The 18,767-nt window shown below is 48.8% G+C and overlaps 2 protein-coding genes across 2 annotated transcripts; both read left to right on the plus strand.

Moving 5' to 3' along the window:
* Positions 1-6,768: 6,768 nt before the first annotated feature.
* RETN (resistin) lies at positions 6,769-7,746 on the plus strand. The gene is made up of 3 exons (XM_052644241.1): positions 6,769-6,886; positions 7,236-7,313; positions 7,613-7,746. Exons 1-3 carry the CDS (start codon positions 6,769-6,771, stop codon positions 7,744-7,746), a joined length of 330 nt encoding a protein of 109 aa, XP_052500201.1.
* A 7,910-nt stretch (positions 7,747-15,656) lies between these two features.
* MCEMP1 (mast cell expressed membrane protein 1) lies at positions 15,657-17,834 on the plus strand. Its single transcript, XM_052644408.1, has 7 exons — positions 15,657-15,708; positions 15,996-16,085; positions 16,647-16,775; positions 16,940-16,990; positions 17,070-17,216; positions 17,525-17,593; positions 17,715-17,834. The coding sequence occupies exons 1-7, from the start codon at positions 15,657-15,659 to the stop codon at positions 17,729-17,731; spliced, it is 555 nt and encodes a 184-aa protein (XP_052500368.1). The 3' UTR covers positions 17,732-17,834.
* Positions 17,835-18,767: the final 933 nt, after the last annotated feature.

An 18,767-nucleotide genomic window follows, 5' to 3' on the forward strand; every position in this document is an offset into this window, starting at 1 on the left:
AGGGAATCCCAGGGGGTTCTACCCACTGTCCTTGTTTTTCACCTCTCCTGTAGTTAGAGCTGCCCACTTCTTTTGCTTCCTTCAAAAGCTCTTATCTGAAAAGTTCTGAGACTTAAGGGTTTTGAGAAAATCAGACCACTCAAAAAATGACTTTTGCCTTAGTTTCAGGTGTACAACATAGTTTTAAACTGTAAATTTGTAAAATTGTAAATAAAAATTTAAAATTGTAAAATTTCAAAAAATTGAAATTTTTATAGATTACATTCCTTTATAATTATTGTAAAGTCACCTGTATTCCCTTGCTGTACAATATGTATCTTTGTAGCTTATTTATTTTATACTTTGTAGTTTGTACCTCTTAATCTCCTACCCCTCTTTCGCCCCTCCTCCTTCCCTCTTCCCACTGGCAACCACTAGCTTGTTCTCTTTATTTCTTGTTATACTTACTACTATGTTGTATTTTTTAGATTCTACCTATGTCCTGATAACATACAGTATTTGTCCTTCTCTGTCTTAGTTCACTAAGCATAATATTTTCTAGGCTGAGTAATATACCATCATCCGTATATATGTGTATGCTGCTGCTGCTGCTAAGTCACTTCAGTCGTGTCCGACTCTGTGCGACCCCAGAGACAGCAGCCCACCAGGCTCCCCCGCCCACGGGATTCTCCAGGCAAGAGCAGAGGAGTGGGCGCCATCACCATATGTGTGTGTATATATGTATATATATACCACATCTTTACTTATCTGTTGATGGGCACTTATGTTGCTTCCATATCTGGGCTATCATAAATACTGCCGCAATGAACAGCACTGGAGCGCGTGTATCCTTTCAAACCAGTGTTTTCCTTGTCTTCTGATATGTGCCCGGGAGTGGAATTGCTGGATCATGTAGTGGTTCCACTTTTAGTTTTTTGAGGCACCTTTGCACGGTTCTCCATTGTGACTGCACCGATGTGTACACGGGGTCTTTTTTCTCTACATCCTCATCAACAAGTTTTATCTGCAGTCTTTTTGAAGATGGCCACCCTGACAGGTGTGAGTTGATATCTCACTGTAGTTCTGATTTGCGTTTCTCTAAGAGCGATGTTGAGCATCTTTTCATGTACCTATTGGCCATCTGTATGTCTTCTTTGGAGGAATGTCTATTCAGGTCTTCTAGGGGCCTCTATTCTTGGATCATCAAAAAGGCAAGAGAGTTCCAGAAAAACATCTATTTCTGCTTTATTGACTATGCCAAAGACTTTGACTGTGTGGATCACAATAAACTGTGGAAAATTCTGAAAGAGATGGGAATATCAGACCACCTGACCGGCCTCTTGAGAAACCTGTATGCAGGTCGGGAGCAACAGTTAGAGCTGGACATGGAACAACAGACTGGTTCCAAATAGGAAAAGGAGTACATCAAGGCTGTATATTGTCACCCTGCTTATTTAACTTCTATGCAGAGTACATCATGAGAAACGCTGGGCTGGAAGAAAGAAGCACAAGCTGGAATCAAGATTTCAGGGAGAAATATCAATAACCTCAGATATGTAGATGATACCACCCTTATGGCAGAAAGTGAAGAGGAACTAAAAAGCCTCTTGATGAAAGTGAAAGAGGAGAGTGAAAAAGTTGGCTTAAAGCTCAACATTCAGAAAACTAACATCATGGCATCTGGTCCCATCACTTCATGGGAAATAGATGGGGAAATAGTGGAAACTGTCAGACTTTATTTTTGGGGGCTCCAAAATCACTGCAGATGGTGACTGCACCCATGAAATTAAAAGACGCTTATTCTTTGGAAGAAAAGTTATGACCAACCTAGATAGCATATTCAAAAGCAGAGACATTACTTTGCCAACAAAGGTCTGTTGGTCATGTGTGGATGTGAGAGTTGGACTGTGAAGAAAGCTGAGGGCCGAAGAATTGATGCTTTTGAACTGTGGTGTTAGAGAAGACTCTTGAGAGTCCCTTGGACTGCAAGGAGATCCAACCAGTCCATTCTGAAGGAGATCAGCCCTGGGATTTCTTTGGAGGGAATGATGCTGAAGCTGAAACTCCAGTACTTTGGCCACCTGATGCAAAGTGTTGACTCACTGGAAAAGACTCTGATGCTGGGAGGGATTGGGGGCAGGAGGAGAAGGGGACGACAGAGGATGAGATGGCTGGATGGCATTACTGACTCGATGGACGCAAGTCTGAGTGAACTCCAGGAGTTGGTGATGGACAGGGAGGCCTGGCGTGCTGCGATTCATGGGGTCGCAAAGAGTCGGACACAACTGAGCGACTGAACTGACTGACTGACTGATTCTTGTGTCAGAAACCCTCCTAGAATTGGGTTCCTCTGCTCCAGGGAGAAAAGGACAAGTGGAGGTTGAGGCTGACTGAGTGCTCTCTTGGTGTCTGTCTTCCTGTGACAGGGCAGACTGTGAGAGGGCAGGAGTGTCCCCTTGATCCCTACTGGATGCCCAATGTTTAGCATCCTTCCCACACTAGTAAGAGCTCAATAAATACTATCTACACTTTGTCCATGTGAACACCGTTGTATTTACACAGCCATTTTACACACTGGTGGCTCAGTGGTAAAGAATCCACCTGCCAATGCAAGAGACTCGGACTCGATCCCTGGGTCAGAAAGATCCCCTGGAGAAGGAAATGGCAACTCACTCCAGTATTCTTGCCTGGGAAATCCCATGGGCAGAGGAGCCTGGTGGGCTACAGTTCATGGGGTCACAAAAGAGTCACAGAGGACTTGGAGACTAAACAACAACAACACTTTTATTGAGATTAATATGCATAAAGAAAAATGTGCAAACACACATGTACAGCTGAAAATTTTCACGAGTTTCCCAGAAGCCTTCCTTCTGCTCCTTTCTCATCTCTATTCGTTACTTCCAGGAAAATTTCATTCTTATTCCCAACAGCACAGACTAGCTGTGCTTTAGTGGGTTTTTTGTTTTTTTGTTTTGGTTTGTGTTCTTTAAGTTTTCATTTATTTGGCAGCATCTCATAGCACGCAGGATCTTAGTTACCTGCTGGTGATGGAATGAAACACCAACACTGCAGAGTGGTTTAAATCTTTATATTTTAACACTTGCTTTTTACAGCTGCTTTATTTTATATCCCTTGCACAACAACCTACAGGGCAAGCTGCCAAGCACTATGATTTAGAGACTATACAGTGCGCAGGCGCAGGGTGAGATAACCTTTACCTTGACTTCTTTACTGCAGCTAAGACTTTGTTTTGGGGAACTTTTTTATCAACTTAGAATCCGTTTTGTCCCAGGGTCTGTTCCTTTTGAGGAATCAGAGAAACATCCTTGTGCGCAAGAAATGTTCTTTTCCCACAGGAACAAACAGGATTCTTAGCTGAACATCTCGTTTGCAAGAATGTTCAGCTCAGGTTGAGAGTCTCGTTTGCAAGCACTTCTCAACCTTCCTTAAACCTAGTTCCCTACACTGGGCAGAACATCTCGTTTGCAAGAATGTTCAGCCCTGGTTGAGAGTCTCGTTTGCAAGCACTTCTCAACCTTCCTTAAACCTAGTTCCCTACACTGGGCAGAACATCTCGTTTGCAAGAATGTTCAGCCCTGGTTGAGAGTCTCGTTTGCAAGCACTTCTCAACCTTCTTTATACCTTGTTCCCTACAGTTACCTGACCAGGAATTGAACCCACAGCCCCTGCATTGGAAGCATTGAGTCTTAACTACTGGACTCCTAGTTTTGGTCCTTTAAAATAGATGGATTGATGTAACATGTCCTTTTTTGTCTCTGGGTTCCTTTGCTCGCCGCTAGGTTGGTGGAAATCACACAGATTGTTGCGTGTAGCTGCCTGAAATTCATATGGCCATTATGTATTCACACTCATGGCTATTGGGTGGGCAAAAGTTTTTTTCTGTAAAGGTGTGCTCAGTCACATCCAATTCTTTGCGACCCCATGGACCATAGCCTGCCAAGCTCCTCTGTCCATGGAACTTTTCTAGGCAAGAATACTGGAGTGGGTCACCATTTCCTACTGCAGGGGATCTTCTCCATCCAGGGATCTCTTGTGTCTCCTGCCCTGGCAGGCCTATTCTTTACCACTAGTGCCACCTGGGAAGCCCTCTCTGTAAAGGGCCAGACAGCAAACGCGGTCGGCTTTGTGGGTCCTTACGGACACTGTCGTGACTTCTCAGCTCTGTGAGTGACTTCATAAAAGTGGCCATGGATGGTATCTTCAAAAGCGGGCATGCCTGTGTTTTGAGAAAATTTGATATGCACTCTGGACTTTGAATTGCACATACTCTTCCTATTTCACTAAATGTTAAATTTCTGTCAATGATTTAAAAATGTAAACACTGTTTGGCAGTCCCTCGAAAAGTTAAATATAGAATTGGTATAGTCACCATAGTGAAGTTGCTCAGTCATGTCCGACTCTTTGCGACCCCATGGACTGTAGCCTACCAGGCTCCTCCCTCCATGGGATTCTCCAGGCAAGAGTACTGGAGTGGGGTGCCATTTCCTTCTCCAGGGGAATCTTCCCGACCCAGGTATCCCACATTCCAGGCTGACACTTTAACCTCTGAGCCACCAGGGAAGCCCACCAATTCCACTCCTGGGTTTAAGGACCCAGAAATTCCACTCCTGGGTTTAAGGCAAAAATAGCTGAAAGCAGTCACTTGAAGGATACGTGCGGTCCCAAGTTCAGAGCACTATCTTTGGCAACAGCCAGAAGGTAGAAACAGGACTTCCCTATGGTCCAGTGGTTAAGCATCTGCCTGCTGACGCAGGTGACACAGGTTCGATCCCTGGTCGGGGAAGATCCCACATTCCATGGAGCAATGAAGTCCATGTGCCGCACGTACTGAAGCCTGCACGCCTAGAGCCCATGCTCCACAGGAGAAGCCACTGCGATGAGAAGCCCGCACCTGCAACTGCAGAGCAGGCCCCCTCACCAAAACGAGAGCAAGCCTGTGCGCAGCAACAAAGATCCAACGCAGCAAAAAAAAAATTTCATTGAAAAGAAAAATTGTTTTTAAAAGGTGGAAACAACCTAACTGTCCATCAACAAATGGATGACACACAAAATACAGTATGTACATAATACTGAATATTAGCCTGAAAAAGGAATGAGGTTTTGATCCATGCTACAACACGGATGAATGTTTAAATGTCATGCTAGTGAAGGGTTATGCTAGTGAAGGGTAACTATCCTAGGATTCCACTTATTTGTGGTATGAATAGGCAAATTCCTAGAAACAGAAAGTAGATTAGAGGTTACCAGGGGCTTCAGGAAGAGGAAGTGGGAGTTAGTGGTTATGGGTAAAGTCAGTTTAGAATGATTTAAAAAAATTGTGGAAATGGACAGAGGAGATGATTACACAGCACTGGAAATCAAGCCACACTCCCCTTAAAGACTCTAGGAAAGAATCAGTTCTTGAGTTCTTCCAGCTTCTCGTGGCTGCTGGCATCCTTTTACTTGCGGCCACAACAGTCCAGTGTCTGCCTCGGTGGTTACTCCATCTGAGTGCCGATGAACTGTACACTTGAAAATGGTACATTTTATGTTATGCGTGTTTTACCACAGTATTTAAAACATCCATATTGGAAACAAAAACAAACCAAAACAATGTAAAAACCATTCTTAGCTCATGGGTTGTACAAAAATAGATGGTGGGCAAAGCTCCCTGATGGTCCAGTGATTAACAGTCCAAGCTTCCACCGCAGAAGGTACAGGTATTCCATGCCTGGTTGGGGAACTACGCCCTGCATGATGCATGGTGTAGCCAGAAAGAAAAAAAAAAAGGACGGTGGGCTAGATCTAGCCCATGGGCCATAGTTTGACAACTTCAGTTGTCCATTATTCCTTTGAAGAAATAAATCGTGGTTTTATTTTCTATTGTGATAGGCATCTGGGAACGAACATGGCATGTAGTTCTCTTTTTAAAAGAATTATTTCTTTGTTTATTGGCTGGGCTGGGTCTTCACTGTTGCCCTTGGACTTTCGCAAGTTGCAGTGAGGTGGGGGCTCCTCTCTAGTTACAGCGCTTGGGCTTCTCATGAGAGTGGCTTCTCTTGTTGCCGAGCACAGGCTCTAAGGTCGAGGGCTCAGTATTTGCAGAATGTGAGTTCTGGGGATGTGGTGCACGGGCATAGTTGCTTTGAGGCCTGCGGGATCTTCCAGGATCAGCAATCGATCTGGTGCCTCCTGCATTGCAAGGCAGATCCTCAACGACTGGACCACCAGGGAAGCCCAGCGTGCAGTTTTTACACAAGGACCTGACTCTGGGCACATGTGTGTGCCCTCCCACTGCTCCACATAAGCTGGTTTCTCTCCCTGCTCTTCTGACTACGGTTCCTGGAAGTATTCCACCAGGTACTATCTTCTGGACCAGCCCCCCAGCCTAGATGTGGGCAGGGAAGGCTCTGGAAGGCGGAGTCTGTGGCAATACTAGGTCCCTGGACTCTACCCTGGGGGCTTCCTCTTAGCCCCGGATGTGGGAAGGGAGGCCCAGGATGCCAAGGGTCTTAGCCAAGACAGGAAGCTGCACACCCGGCAGCCTTAAAGAAGGAGCAGAGGCAGAGGCGTGGAATTAGTGTTCAAAATTTGGCCTCCTGAGTCCACAGAGAGGGTAAGTGACAGCCGCTCCTGCCTGTAAGGGCAAACCTGGGTCTCCAGCCCCATCCTCAGTTGGGACCCACAGCTCCCAATCCCATGTGCTCTGTGGGTCTGAGCTTCCCCAGGATGGGGAGAGGTAGACCCAGCTGGGGGGTCTCTTGGCTTTTTTCTTGCAGCACCTGCAGGATGAAGGCTCTCTCCTTCCTCTTCATCCCAGTCCTGGGGCTGCTGGTATGTGGCCAGTCACTGTGCCCCATAGATAAAGCCGTCAGTAAGAAGATCCAGGATGTCACCACCTCTCTACGTGAGAACCCTCCCATCCAACCTCAGCCAGGCCCTCAGGGGCCCCTCTGATTCCTGACATGGAGTGAACACCAGGCCAGCCGCAACCCCAACCAAATCTCAACCCCAAACCCAACCCAACGCCAATCTCCACCAGTCTCCACCTCTAACTACAGCTCAAAACCTTCTTCCCTCGAAAACGCCCACCCAGGACGGAATCCTTGGAGGTGGGGAGTTCCCCACCTACTGGGCCTTCCCCAGGGGCGTTTCCTTGACCCTCTGCCCATCTCCAAAGCACCAGGGCCAAGGCAGCAAGAGAAGGGTGTTGGGGTGTTGGTCTCACAGTTACTTTGCATCACCCCTTCCTGCAGTTCCTGAGGCAGTAAGGAACATTGGCCTGGACTGCCAGAGTGTCACCTCCAGGGGGTCCCTGGTCACCTGCCCTTCAGGTAGGTACAGAACTCCGTTGTCCAGTCTCCCGGCTCTATTCTCAGCACCCCATACCCTGCTCCACTGTGTTTAGGCTCCATTTCTCTAGAACCACAGAGTCCCAGCCTCTAATTCCTTAATATCCTGGTCTGCACTCCTGGCCTTGTCCCTTCCCCCAACTCCCGGGCCCCATTTCCTCAGGACACTGGTGTCCAGGCCCCCAGCCTCGCCGCCACCCGCGCTGCCAGCCCTCTGGAAGCCCAAACTCGAAGCTTCTGGCTCGGGGTCCAAGCTCTCTCCTCCTTGCTCCCTCTCGCAGGCTTCGCCGTCACTAGCTGCACGTGTGGCTCTGCCTGTGGCTCGTGGGACGTGCGTGCTGAGACCACGTGCCACTGCCAGTGTGCAGGCATGGACTGGACTGGCGCTCGCTGCTGCCGCCTGCGGATCCAGTAGCCTAATACTGCGCTTGAGTGGTGCAGGTCTGGGGGGCGCGGCCAGGCATTTGGGGGCAGGTCATATCTCTGAGGGGCTGGGCCAGGCCCCTGCTGGAAATAAACCTCCTTGAGAAGATGATGGGGAGGGCCCGGGCCCTGAGCTGTGTCTTCTGTGGGGTGTGGGTGACTGAGCTGGCGTCTCCAAAAAGAGCAAGGTGCATCAGCACCAGAGGGGTTGGGGGGGCAACCACAACTTTTCTTCTCCTATTCCCCTCTCCTGCCTTGTTGTCCACAACTTCTATTTTTGAAAATGGGGCCCTAACTTCCTTTAATGACATGCACACTCAAGGCTCATGGTCTTCATCAAAGGAGAAGCGAGTGTTAGACTATTTTTGTGGGGGGCCTCTCTGCACGGCATGTGGGATCTTAGTTCCCTGACTGACCAGGTATGGAACCCGTGCGTGGAAACTCGGGAGTCTTAACCACTGGACCGTAAGGGAAGTCCCGTACTGTTACCTTTGAGGCCACCTTGACGGCCACGCGAGGGTCCTAGGCCTCCTGGGAAGTTGCAGGGTTATTCTCCCCGACAGTGATGCCTCTTCGGGGATCTGGGTCTGGACAGGACAGGAACCACCCCACCCCCACCAACCCCTACCCCACATACGCTCCAGAGCCTTGTCATGAGCAGCCTCGGGGTCAGGGTGCATCCCTATTCATCGCTGTACCCAGAGACCTGAGCTCCATCCCTCACTCCCTACGTGCAACAGGGACACTCGTTCCTATTCCTCATGAACACTCAAATATGACAACACGGGTAGGGGACTTGTTGGCTCTTTGGTATATCCTGCTTAGAAGAGAGAATGGCACATTGAAGGTGTTCAGGAAATGTCCATTGAATACACAACCAGACACACAGGTGAATACACCACCTGGGTACAACATGCTACGCCTATATACACAGTGACATATGGCCTTGTGCACACAAAACACACAACCCGGTTCCCGCGGTCACACAAGGGCGCCACCCCCTGTAGACACACACATGCCAACTGTGGGGAGGGAGCTGGGGACACAGGAACTCTCGTGTGCCTCGGATGGACTCTCGTGCCTTCAACATCAAGTCCCCATCCCAGCCTGGATGACGCTGGTCTCAGTCTGGAGTCAATGCCCCAGAAGAGAAATACTCAGCATCACTGGGGGCACAAATCCAGGTGATTCAAGGTCCAGTTTCCTGAGAACCCTAACCCAGGAGTCTTAAAATCCATTCCCTGAGAGATGCAGACAGAGACTTCAGAACACTTGGTGCCCAGGTTTAAGAGGGACTCCGGACTTAAATAGCACAGTCCCCAGCAGCACACTCCAGAGGCTGAAGAATGGGTGACAGGGTGGGTTTCTGGTTTTCAGGATGATTTGGACTCTTCCCACTGACAACCACCCCCCATGGTGGTACACCACCCCCCATGGTGGTACACCACCCCCTCAAGTCTGGTCGCAGTGATCGTGAACTGAGATCACACACACGCCTGGTGCTCATGGAAGCCACTACATGCCAATCCAGGGATTCCCCTCCCAGGTCCTCCCTCTTAAACACTTTGGCTTCGGAGTTGGAGTGGGATCACAGAGTCAGAAATGTGTTAAGGACCAGAGAGGGCAAGCATAGTACCTTGCCCATCCTGCCCCCTCACTGTCCCCAGACTCTCATGTGAATGCCTCTGTCTTCAAGACCCACAATTGTCCCCTTGTATCTGGACTGCAAGAAGGGCCTCTTTTGAGCTCTCAGTTCCAACACAGTCTTCCTCCTGTCCCAGAGTGTAGACTTCAAAAGGCAAAGCCCTTACTTAAGTCTCTTTCCTCATTTGCTAACTGCCCAGCCCACTGTGAGAGGTGAACTGTGGTGCTGGAGAATATTTTTGAGAGTCCCTTGGACAGCAAGGAGCTCAAACCAGTCAATCCTAAAGGAAATCAACCCTGAATATTCATTGGAAAGACTGATGCTGAAGCTGAAGCTCCAATCCTTTGGCCTCCTGATGTGAAGAGCTAACTCATTAGAAGAGACCCCGATGCCAGGAAAGATCGAGGGCAGGAGGAGAAGGGGGCAAAAGAGGATGAGATGGTTGGATGGCATCATCAACTCAATGGATATGAGTTTAAGCAAACTCTTGGAGATAGGGAAGGACAGGGAAGCCTGGCACGCTGCAGTCCATGGGGTTGCAGAGTCGGCCACGACTGAGCGACTGAACAGCAGCCCCCTACAGTAGCCAAGACTGTTGGTTGCCAGCCCCACAGATCCCACCTCAACCTAGTTTGAGCTAAAATGAAAGGATATTTTCTGGATTACCTAAATGAGAGGCTCTGGTTCAGAACAACAGACTCAGGAATGACTGAATCCAGGGTTTCAGACAATGTCTCCAGGACTCGAGTCCTTGTCATGTCAGCTTTCCTTAGTGTTGACCTCACTTTTAAGCAAGTTCTCCCCTGTCATGGCTCCAGGTTTATATCCTGGCAGTCTGACAGAAGTGGGAAAGAGAGAATGCCCCTTCACCTGGTTAACCCAACAAAAGCCCCAGGCCTGAGTTTCATTGGTTGAGTCTGGCTCATTTGCCCACCCGCTCTCTGCCAAATCTTGGTCTTTGATGGGCTGGACCTGGATCATTCTTTAAAGAAAATTCAGACTGTTGCCTCATGAAAGCATCGGGTCAGCCAACCCCATGGAGTCCTCTTAGGCCACCAGACACTGTTGCTTGTGGGTCTTCAGTTCCAGGGCTACCCTTTTCTCCACGTCCAGAGGGCTGTACCCTGGTTTTGGCTTCATTTCAGTCAGGGAAATGTGCAATGCTGCAGACCCGCCCCCCCAAGCATGTCCATCAGAGCAGAGTCAGTTCCCCATTGGTCCATCTTTTCTGCAGCTATTGTATCATCAGCGGAGGTGAGGCCACGTCTTTCAACGACTGACTTCTTTGTAAGAGGAGATGGAAGAGCTGGCATCTAATTATTGTTAAACTGATCTTCCTTGAGCAGACAAGACTGGCAATGCCTTTTGTTTGTTTATACTGCACTGTGTGGCATGTGGGATTTTAGTTCACCAACTAGGGATCTACTACAGCCCCTTCAGTGGAAGCTCAGAGTCTTAGTCACTTGACTCAGGAAGTCCCAAGATTGCCAATACTTCAGGAAAGAGAACATCATCCTCACCAGCCAGATCTCGGGGGTAATTCCAAACTTGCATGCATGCTAAGTCACTCCAATTGTGTCCTACTCTTTGTGACCCTATGGACTCTAGCCTGCCAGGCTCCTCTGTCCATGGGATTCTCCAGGCAAGAGTACTGAAGTGGGTTGCCATGCCCTTCTCCATGGGATCTTCCTGACCCAAGGATTGAACACGTGTGTCTTACATCTCCTATGTTAGCAAACAGGTTCTTTACCACTAGCACCACCTGGGAAGCCCAAAGTTACTTAAAATTTAATCACATATTTTAAACCTAAAACATACTCACTTCTCACACATAGGAAGTTTTAATCCAATTTTTTCCAAAGGGAGTGTAACAGAGTGGGACCCTATGGGCCTTCCAGGACAGACGCCAACTCCCCCCATGTCTCTGCCTGTCTCTTGTCTACAGAAAAATTTTATCCAAAGAATAAATTTAATCAAAGAAAATTTAAAAGTGCAGAAACAAAGAAAAATGATCAAACAGAATAAAATAATAATACACCATTAAACCAAGTCAAGGACATTTAGTCCCTCCTCAAGGGCTACAGATAATACTGTGTCATATCCTTGGAGCTGTTTCGCAGTTACCAAACCCCCCGGGTGGGGGAAACTAACTACATGATGAGCAGGCTGTAGCCATGACCTAAGCTGCCGCATCTTACACAATTTCAAGAACTGGCCTCAAGGAAATGGGAACAATCCAACCCTGGAACTGAAGATTAAGTGCGCTTAAAACAATCAAGATGACACTGATCAGACCACTGCATAAGCAACTTCAGGATGATTGTCAGAGCTGAGGTACTGTTTCTGCACACCGCCCCCTCCCTCCATCTATACACTCCTAAAATTCCCCTTAAAGCTCTTGCCCCCTGATCGACAGCTGGGAGATGGCTTTTGGACATGCCGTATGTACACACAAGGAGACGTGCAACTGGAAGTATTCAGGTATGTACACACACACACACACACACACATATACACACGATGGAATATTACTCAGCCATCAAAAAGGATAAAGTTCTGCCATTTGCAGCAACATGGATGGACTCAGAGGGTGTTATGCTTAGTGTGGGATTCCCAGGTGGCTCAGTGGGTAAAGAATCCACCCACAGTGCAGGAGACGTGGGCTTGATCAGGAAGATCCCCTGGAGGAAGGCACAGCAACCCTCTCCAGTATTCTTGCCTGGAGAATCCCATGGATAGAGGAGCTTGGTGTGCTACAGTCCATAGGGACACAAAGGATAGGACTTGGCTGAAGCACCTGAGCGTGTACACACGCACATGCTTAGTGAAGTAACTCAGATAGAGATACAAATAGTTGTATGTCATGTTAGCGTATGTTATCACTCTTGTGTGGAATCTAAAAACAATTTTTAAAGGAATGTATGTAACAAAATGGAAACGGACTCAGAGACAGGACAAACTAGTGGTTACCAGCAGAGAGAGGCGAGAGAAGAAGGGCAATATAAGGGCAAGAGATTAAGAGATACAAACTAATATGTATATAGCACATTAGCAACAAGGATATATTTTACAGTACATGGAAATATATCCATTATTTTGTAATAACTTTAAATGGAGTATAATCTACAAAAATATTGAACCACTATGCTATACACCTGGAGCTAACAAAATATTATAAGTCAACTACGTTTCAATTTTTAAGAACCCTGCCAGGGACTTCCCTGGTGGTCCAATGGTTAAGGCTCTGTGCTCCCAATGCAGGGAGCATGGGTTTTATCCCTGGTCAGGAACTAAGATCTAGGTCAGTGCAGCCAAAAAAAAAGGGAGGAAAAAAATCTGCCCAAAACCCACATGTGTTTCACATTATATTTACTTCTAACAGAAGGCAACTGCTCTAGACTGAAAGAGAAAATTCCTTGTATACTTCAGTTCAGTTCAGTTCAGTCACTCAGTCGTGTCCGACTCTTTGCAACCCCATGAATCGCAGCACGCCAGGCCTCCCTGTCCATCACCATCTCCCGGAGTTCACTCTGACTCACGTCCATTGAGTCCGTGATGCCATCCAGCCATCTCATCCTCTGTCGTCCCCTTCTCCTCCTGCCCCCAATCCCTCCCAGCATCAGAGTCTTTTCCAATGAATCAACTCTTCGCATGAGGTGGCCAAAGTACTGGAGCTTCAGCTTCAGCATCATTCCTTTAAAGAAATCCCAGGGTTGATCTTCACAATGGACTGGTTGGATCTCCTTGCAGTCCAAAGGACTCTCAAGAATCTTCTCCAACACCACAGTTCAAAAGCATCAATTCTTCGGCGCTCAGCCTTCTTCACAGTCCAACTCTAACATCCATACATGACCACAGGAAAAACCATAGCCTTGACAAGACGGACCTTAGTCGGCAAAGTAATGTCTCTGCTTTTGAATATACTATCTAGGTTGGTCATAACTTTTCTTCCAAGGAGTAAGCGTCTTTTAATTTCATGGCTGCAGTCACCATCTGCAGTGATTTTGGAGCCCCCCAAAATAAAGTCTGACACTGTTTCCCCATCTATTTCCCATGAAGTGATGGGACCGGATGCCATGATCTTCATTTTCTGAATGTTGAGCTTTAAGCCAACTTTTTCACTCTCCTCTTTCACTGTCATCAAGAGGCTTTTTAGTTCCTCTTCACTTTCTGCCATAAGGGTGGTGTCATCTGCATATCTGAGGTTATTGATATTTCTCCCCACAATCTTGATTCCAGCTTGTGCTTCTTCCAGCCCAGCGTTTCTCATGATGTACTCTGCATAGAAGTTAAATAAGCAGGGTGACAATATACAGCCTTGACGTACTCCTTTTCCTATTTGGAACCAGTCTGTTGTTCCATGTCCAGTTCTAACTGTTGCTTCCTGACCTACATACAGATTTCTCAAGAGGCAGGTCAGGTGGTCTGGTATTCCCATCTCTTTCAGAATTTTCCACAGTTTATTGTGATCCACACAGTCAAAGGCTTTGGCATAGTCAGTAAAGCAGAAATAGATGTTTTTCTGGAACTCTCTTGCTTTTTCCATGATCCAGTGGATGTTGGCAATTTGATCTCTGGTTCCTCTGCCTTTTCTAAATCCAGCTTGAACATCAGGGAGTTCACGGTTCACGTATTGCTGAAGCCTGGCTTGGAGAATTTTAAGCATTACTTTACTAGTGTGTGAGATGAGTGCAATTGTGCAGTAGTTTGAGCGTTCGTTGGCATTGCCTTTCTTTGGAATTGGAATGAAAACTGACCTTTTCCAGTCCTGTGGCCACTGCTGAGTTTTCCAAATTTGCTGGCATATTGAGTGCAGCACTTTCACAGCATCATTTTTTAGGATCTGAAACAGCTCAACTGGAATTCCATCACCTCCACTAGCTTTGTTCGTAGTGATGCTTTCTAAGGCCCACTTGACTTCACATTCCAAGATGTCTGGCTCTAGATTAGTGATCACATCATCATGATTATCTAGGTCATGAAGATCTTTTTTGTAGACTTAGCCTCATTTTAATCCCCAGTTTTCAAGGTCAGATAGACATAAGGAAAGCTTTAAAGATACCTAGACAGAGTAGAGACAGTGTGCGCACATGAATATGTACAAGCATGCAAATGACCACGCCATATGTACACGTGTACAGATGTGCGATTGGGGGTATTCAGAAGTGTGAGTGTGCAAGAGTGTGTGTGTGGGTCTGGGTAGGTGAGCTGATGCGTGGATGAGTGTGAATGTGTTTCTGAGTGTTCCTTTGCAGGGGGTCTCCAGGTGGAAGGGGAACTGCTTTTGGGTTAGGTCAAGGTGACATCTGGCCTCAGTCCCAGATGTGGGAGTGGACTTCCAGTGGTTAGCCCCATTGCCTCATATCCATTCTTCTCCTCCAAAGGGCCTTGGAGAAATAGAACTTCTCTGGGTGGGACTAGGGCAGAGGGAAGGTAGGTGTGGGGACCTAGGAATCTTGCCCCAAAAGGTGGGGTGCCACAGTATCTACCATGAGAGCAAGAGATGGGATGAGCTTCACCCAGGTGGACACAGATACACACAGAGCTTCCTGTAAAGTTCCTGACTATCCTATTTCAAAATTATTTTTATTGAATATAATCGACCCATGACTTTATGTAAGTTTACGATGTTCAATATGTTGATTTGATACATTTTTCGATTGCAGTATGACGATCCCCATGGAACTCAGGTCTCCTGCATTGCAGGCAGAATCTTTATCATCTGAACTACCAACAGGGTGTTAGTTAATACCTCTTCCACAAATTGCTGACCATCTTGTGCTGTTTCTGGGTCTGTGTGAATCTCTTCTTGTCCCTCCTGAGACCTCTGGTCTCCTAAGACTCCGAGTGGGGGCTACTCTCCAGTTGCGGCAGGAGGGCTTCTCACAGCGGTGGCTTCTCTTGTGGGCCCCAATACTTGTGGCTCCTGGGCTCTAGAGCACAGGCTCAATGGTTGTGGTGCAGGGGCTTAACTGCCGGATCTTCCCGGATCAGGGATCCAACCTGTGTCTCCTGCGTTGGCAGGTGGATGCCTAAGACTCCTGTTGAGCCGGGGTTTGGGTGAGGATGCCCCAAGGGTGGGGGGGTTCCTGGATCCCTGAAAGCAGGAAGCCCACATTCTCCTTCCTCTCCTCCACCTCAACCCAGAGATTTCCTCATCTCCCCAGACACTTTCCTGTGGGTGGGGCTGTGTGAAGACAGATTTGCTGCCGGGGGCCATAGAGACTGAGGAAATCTACATAAACCAGAAGGTCAAGATGCAGGCGGTAGCCTTCAAAGACAAGAGACGGGGATCCGCAGGCAATAAAGGTTAGGCATCTTGGGTGAGGTGGGAAGAGGTTGGGATGGGAGGAGCGAGGAGCTAAAAGTGAAGGTTGGAGGGCTCCTCCCCCGCTCCCCAAAATGTGTGTGTGTCACCCAAAGGCTCACACGCATTAAGATGAAGATCAGAGTTCCCTACTCCTTATCTTTGCCCCAAGAAATCTGTTGTGTGGAGGATTCAGTAAACCAAGATGTCTGAGCTCCCTCTCCCATACTCACCCCTGCCCCAGAGCTCCGGGCAGGTTTCCTCAAGCCTCTCAATGACTTGCCCACAGCTGCAGATGACCCTAACTATGAGAACATCACCTTTACCTTCAAAAACCAGAACCAGCCAAAGGGCAGTCATTCACCACCCAAGAACAAGGGTAAGCAGCCGCCCCCTGCCCCCCAGCCCCTATCACACGGCCCTGGGAGAGGTCTGTGGGAGGGCCCTGCAGGGACAAAGGGCAGTGTGCGAAGCTCAGGGTCAATGGTGTGGGGGAGTGGTGGTGTCGAGGCTTTGTGTGACAGTGGTGGGGGGTAGCTGTGTAGGCGATGATGAAGAGAACAATGTGATTGTGCTGGTGGAGGTGTTGGTGAAGGTCTGGGTGTTGGTGATGCTGGTGGATTGGGACGGGATCATCTAGAGAGCTGATGAAAGTGTTGGTGAGGTCCTGATGACCTGTTGATAGGGACAGTGCTGGCAAGGACCAGTACTGCTGCTGGTGATGGGGTCATACGAGGGCATCATGGGGACAGTGCTAGGGACCGCTGCTGGTGGTGCTGGCTGGGGTGCATGCTAGGGGCAGTGTGTGATGGCCACAGCTGCTGATGGTACTGAGAACAGCAGGTACAGGTGAAGAGCTGTCAGTGGTGTTAGAGTCAGTGCCGATGGGCTGAGCAGCAGTGTTGGGCCCTGGAGATGAGCTGTCCTACCTCTATCCCAGTGCCAGCCGAGTCCAGACCACCCTCAGACACTGCCCAGGGACACCACTGGTTGCCTAAAGCCATGATGAGTCTGAACACCTTCTTGACTCTGTCCTGCATGGTCCTCTTAGCTGTGGTCCTGGTGAAGAGTGAGTGGGGTGTTTCTTTCTGCTCGCGGAGGAAGGGGCTGGGGGCAGTGGGGAGGGGTCCCCAGAAGCTGGGGAGGCCCAGTGCTGCTCCCGACTGCAGAACTCGGGTGATTCCAAAGTTTTTCTAAGGTTTTCTTGCCCCCTGCCCCACACATCCTGAACAGATTCCGAGATGTCCAGGGAGCTGGTGGTCTTGAAAGAGGAGCTCTGGAATGGTGAGGGGAAGAGCTGGGTCGGGGTTGGGGGAGTAGGGGGAGCGAAGGTGACTCTGACAACTTCAGTCCACACCCTTAGTCTCCACTTCGGTGCAAGAGTACCAGGAAGAGCAGAAGACTCAGTGGGGCAACGTGAAACAGCATGTCACGGCAGCCAAGCAGAGCATCGACACAGTCATGAGGAACGTCCAGGAAGGGAACCCGAAACGGAGGCAGCTGGCCACAGGTGCCCTGGCAGACCTCCCTGGGGCGAATATGCCTCCGTGCCCAGTACTGGGTTGGGTGCTGGGGAATCTGGGGAGGGGACAGCAGGGGTCCTGCCCTCCCCGAGCACAAGGTTTGGAGGGGTGACGGATGTCACCCTTGACAAACACACCCCGAGTCACTCAGGGAGTATATATATGCTGCTGGGAACTCCAAGTACATTGGGATTGTGTGACATCTTTTTCAGTTTGGGGGTCGGGCAGGGAAAAGGCTTCCAATAAAGCTAAGAGTGTCCCATCTGAGCTTTTTCCTGTCTCCCCACCACTCCAGTCCCAAACATAGACGAAGTCAAGAAAACACTACAGGAAATCCTCAATATACTGAAGACGTCAAAACCAAGTAAGCTGGGGCCAGGGGCAGCAAATGAGGGCGGCCCCGAATTCGGCTCCAGGTTCTCTTCCAAGAATGGGATCTGTCTGATCTCGGGTCTCCATCCTTCACCACAGCCCCTTCTCTGCAGGTCCCACACCTCAATGAGTGAGAAAGTCTCACAGCCCTGGCTGCACCGTGGAGGAACGACAGCACTTCTTCCTTGAAGAAGGAACATGGGGACCCACGCTGGTCTGAAGCTGCCCTTCCTCCCACATGTAGAAAATCGCATGTCTTGCGAATGAGTGTTGTGGAGCTGCATGTGTGCATGTGCGTGCGTGTGTCAGGGTAAGCTCTTCAAGGAGGGTGGGTATTTCAGTGTGTCGCACAGGAAGGTGTTGTGGGTGAATGTTGATGGTGAGTGTGGTGTGCTTCTGGGTCACTGTGCATGGGCATACATACACGTGTGGGCTGTGGCGTGGCGTGAGTGTAGTTCGTGTCACTGTGTGCGGCTGTGGGGACCACAAAGGCATGTCACTCTAGGTGTGGGTGTCGGTGACACGTGTTGCAGGCACCCACTTCACCGTCAGCGTAAACACACGCATGTGTCCTGCTGGGTGTTGTGTGATGCAGGTGTGAGGGGGTGGAGTGGTGGGTATGCCGTGGGAAGGTATCACTGTAATTGTGGATGAGTGTCCTGTCATGCTATGCCGGTGTGAACAAGTGCGTGTCAACACGAGTGTGCCTGATTGCGCTGCCGAGGGTTCAGAGCAGTCCCTGCATGTGTCCATTTGTTTCTGCACTCACATTTTGTGATTCACGATGATAAAGCCCAAAGGGAGACCACATGGCTTTCCCGTCTGTTTGGTGCGGCTGGGGGGCTTTGGGACCTGGTCGGGGAGGGTGCGTAAGTGTGCAGAATGGAGAATGGGAAAGGTCATGTGGGGAACACATGGACCTGATGCCAGGAGCCCTGGGGGCAGCAGGGAGTGTGAGATCCAATGCACCCAGTGGATCACTGTGTGTCCATGAACCTGTACCCAGGGGTGACTAAGTGTTTGTGGACTGAGAGGTCCAATGCTCTTGGACCAAAACAGATATGAGGGTTTTCTTCTGATACCAAGGAAAATATAGGGAAAAATGAACAGACTAGAAAAGTAGCATAAACGGGCCTGGAAGAGTTAATTAATCCTAGCTTTATTTT

Source organism: Budorcas taxicolor, chromosome 7, assembly GCF_023091745.1.
Source record: "Budorcas taxicolor isolate Tak-1 chromosome 7, Takin1.1, whole genome shotgun sequence".
In the NCBI taxonomy this organism is placed as follows: domain Eukaryota; kingdom Metazoa; phylum Chordata; class Mammalia; order Artiodactyla; family Bovidae; genus Budorcas; species Budorcas taxicolor.

Excerpts from the sequence above, each read along its gene's own strand:
- MCEMP1 (XM_052644408.1), top strand. The coding sequence starts at position 15,657 with ATGCAGGCGGTAGCCTTCAAAGACAAGAGACGGGGATCCGCAGGCAAT. Across the intron at positions 16,086-16,646 it reads TTCACCACCCAAGAACAAGG|TGCCAGCCGAGTCCAGACCA; the intron begins GTAAGCAGCCGC and ends CCTCTATCCCAG. Across the intron at positions 17,217-17,524 it reads ACGGAGGCAGCTGGCCACAG|TCCCAAACATAGACGAAGTC; the intron begins GTGCCCTGGCAG and ends CCACCACTCCAG.
- RETN (XM_052644241.1), top strand. The coding sequence starts at position 6,769 with ATGAAGGCTCTCTCCTTCCTCTTCATCCCAGTCCTGGGGCTGCTGGTA. Across the intron at positions 6,887-7,235 it reads GGATGTCACCACCTCTCTAC|TTCCTGAGGCAGTAAGGAAC; the intron begins GTGAGAACCCTC and ends CCCTTCCTGCAG. Across the intron at positions 7,314-7,612 it reads CCTGGTCACCTGCCCTTCAG|GCTTCGCCGTCACTAGCTGC; the intron begins GTAGGTACAGAA and ends TCCCTCTCGCAG.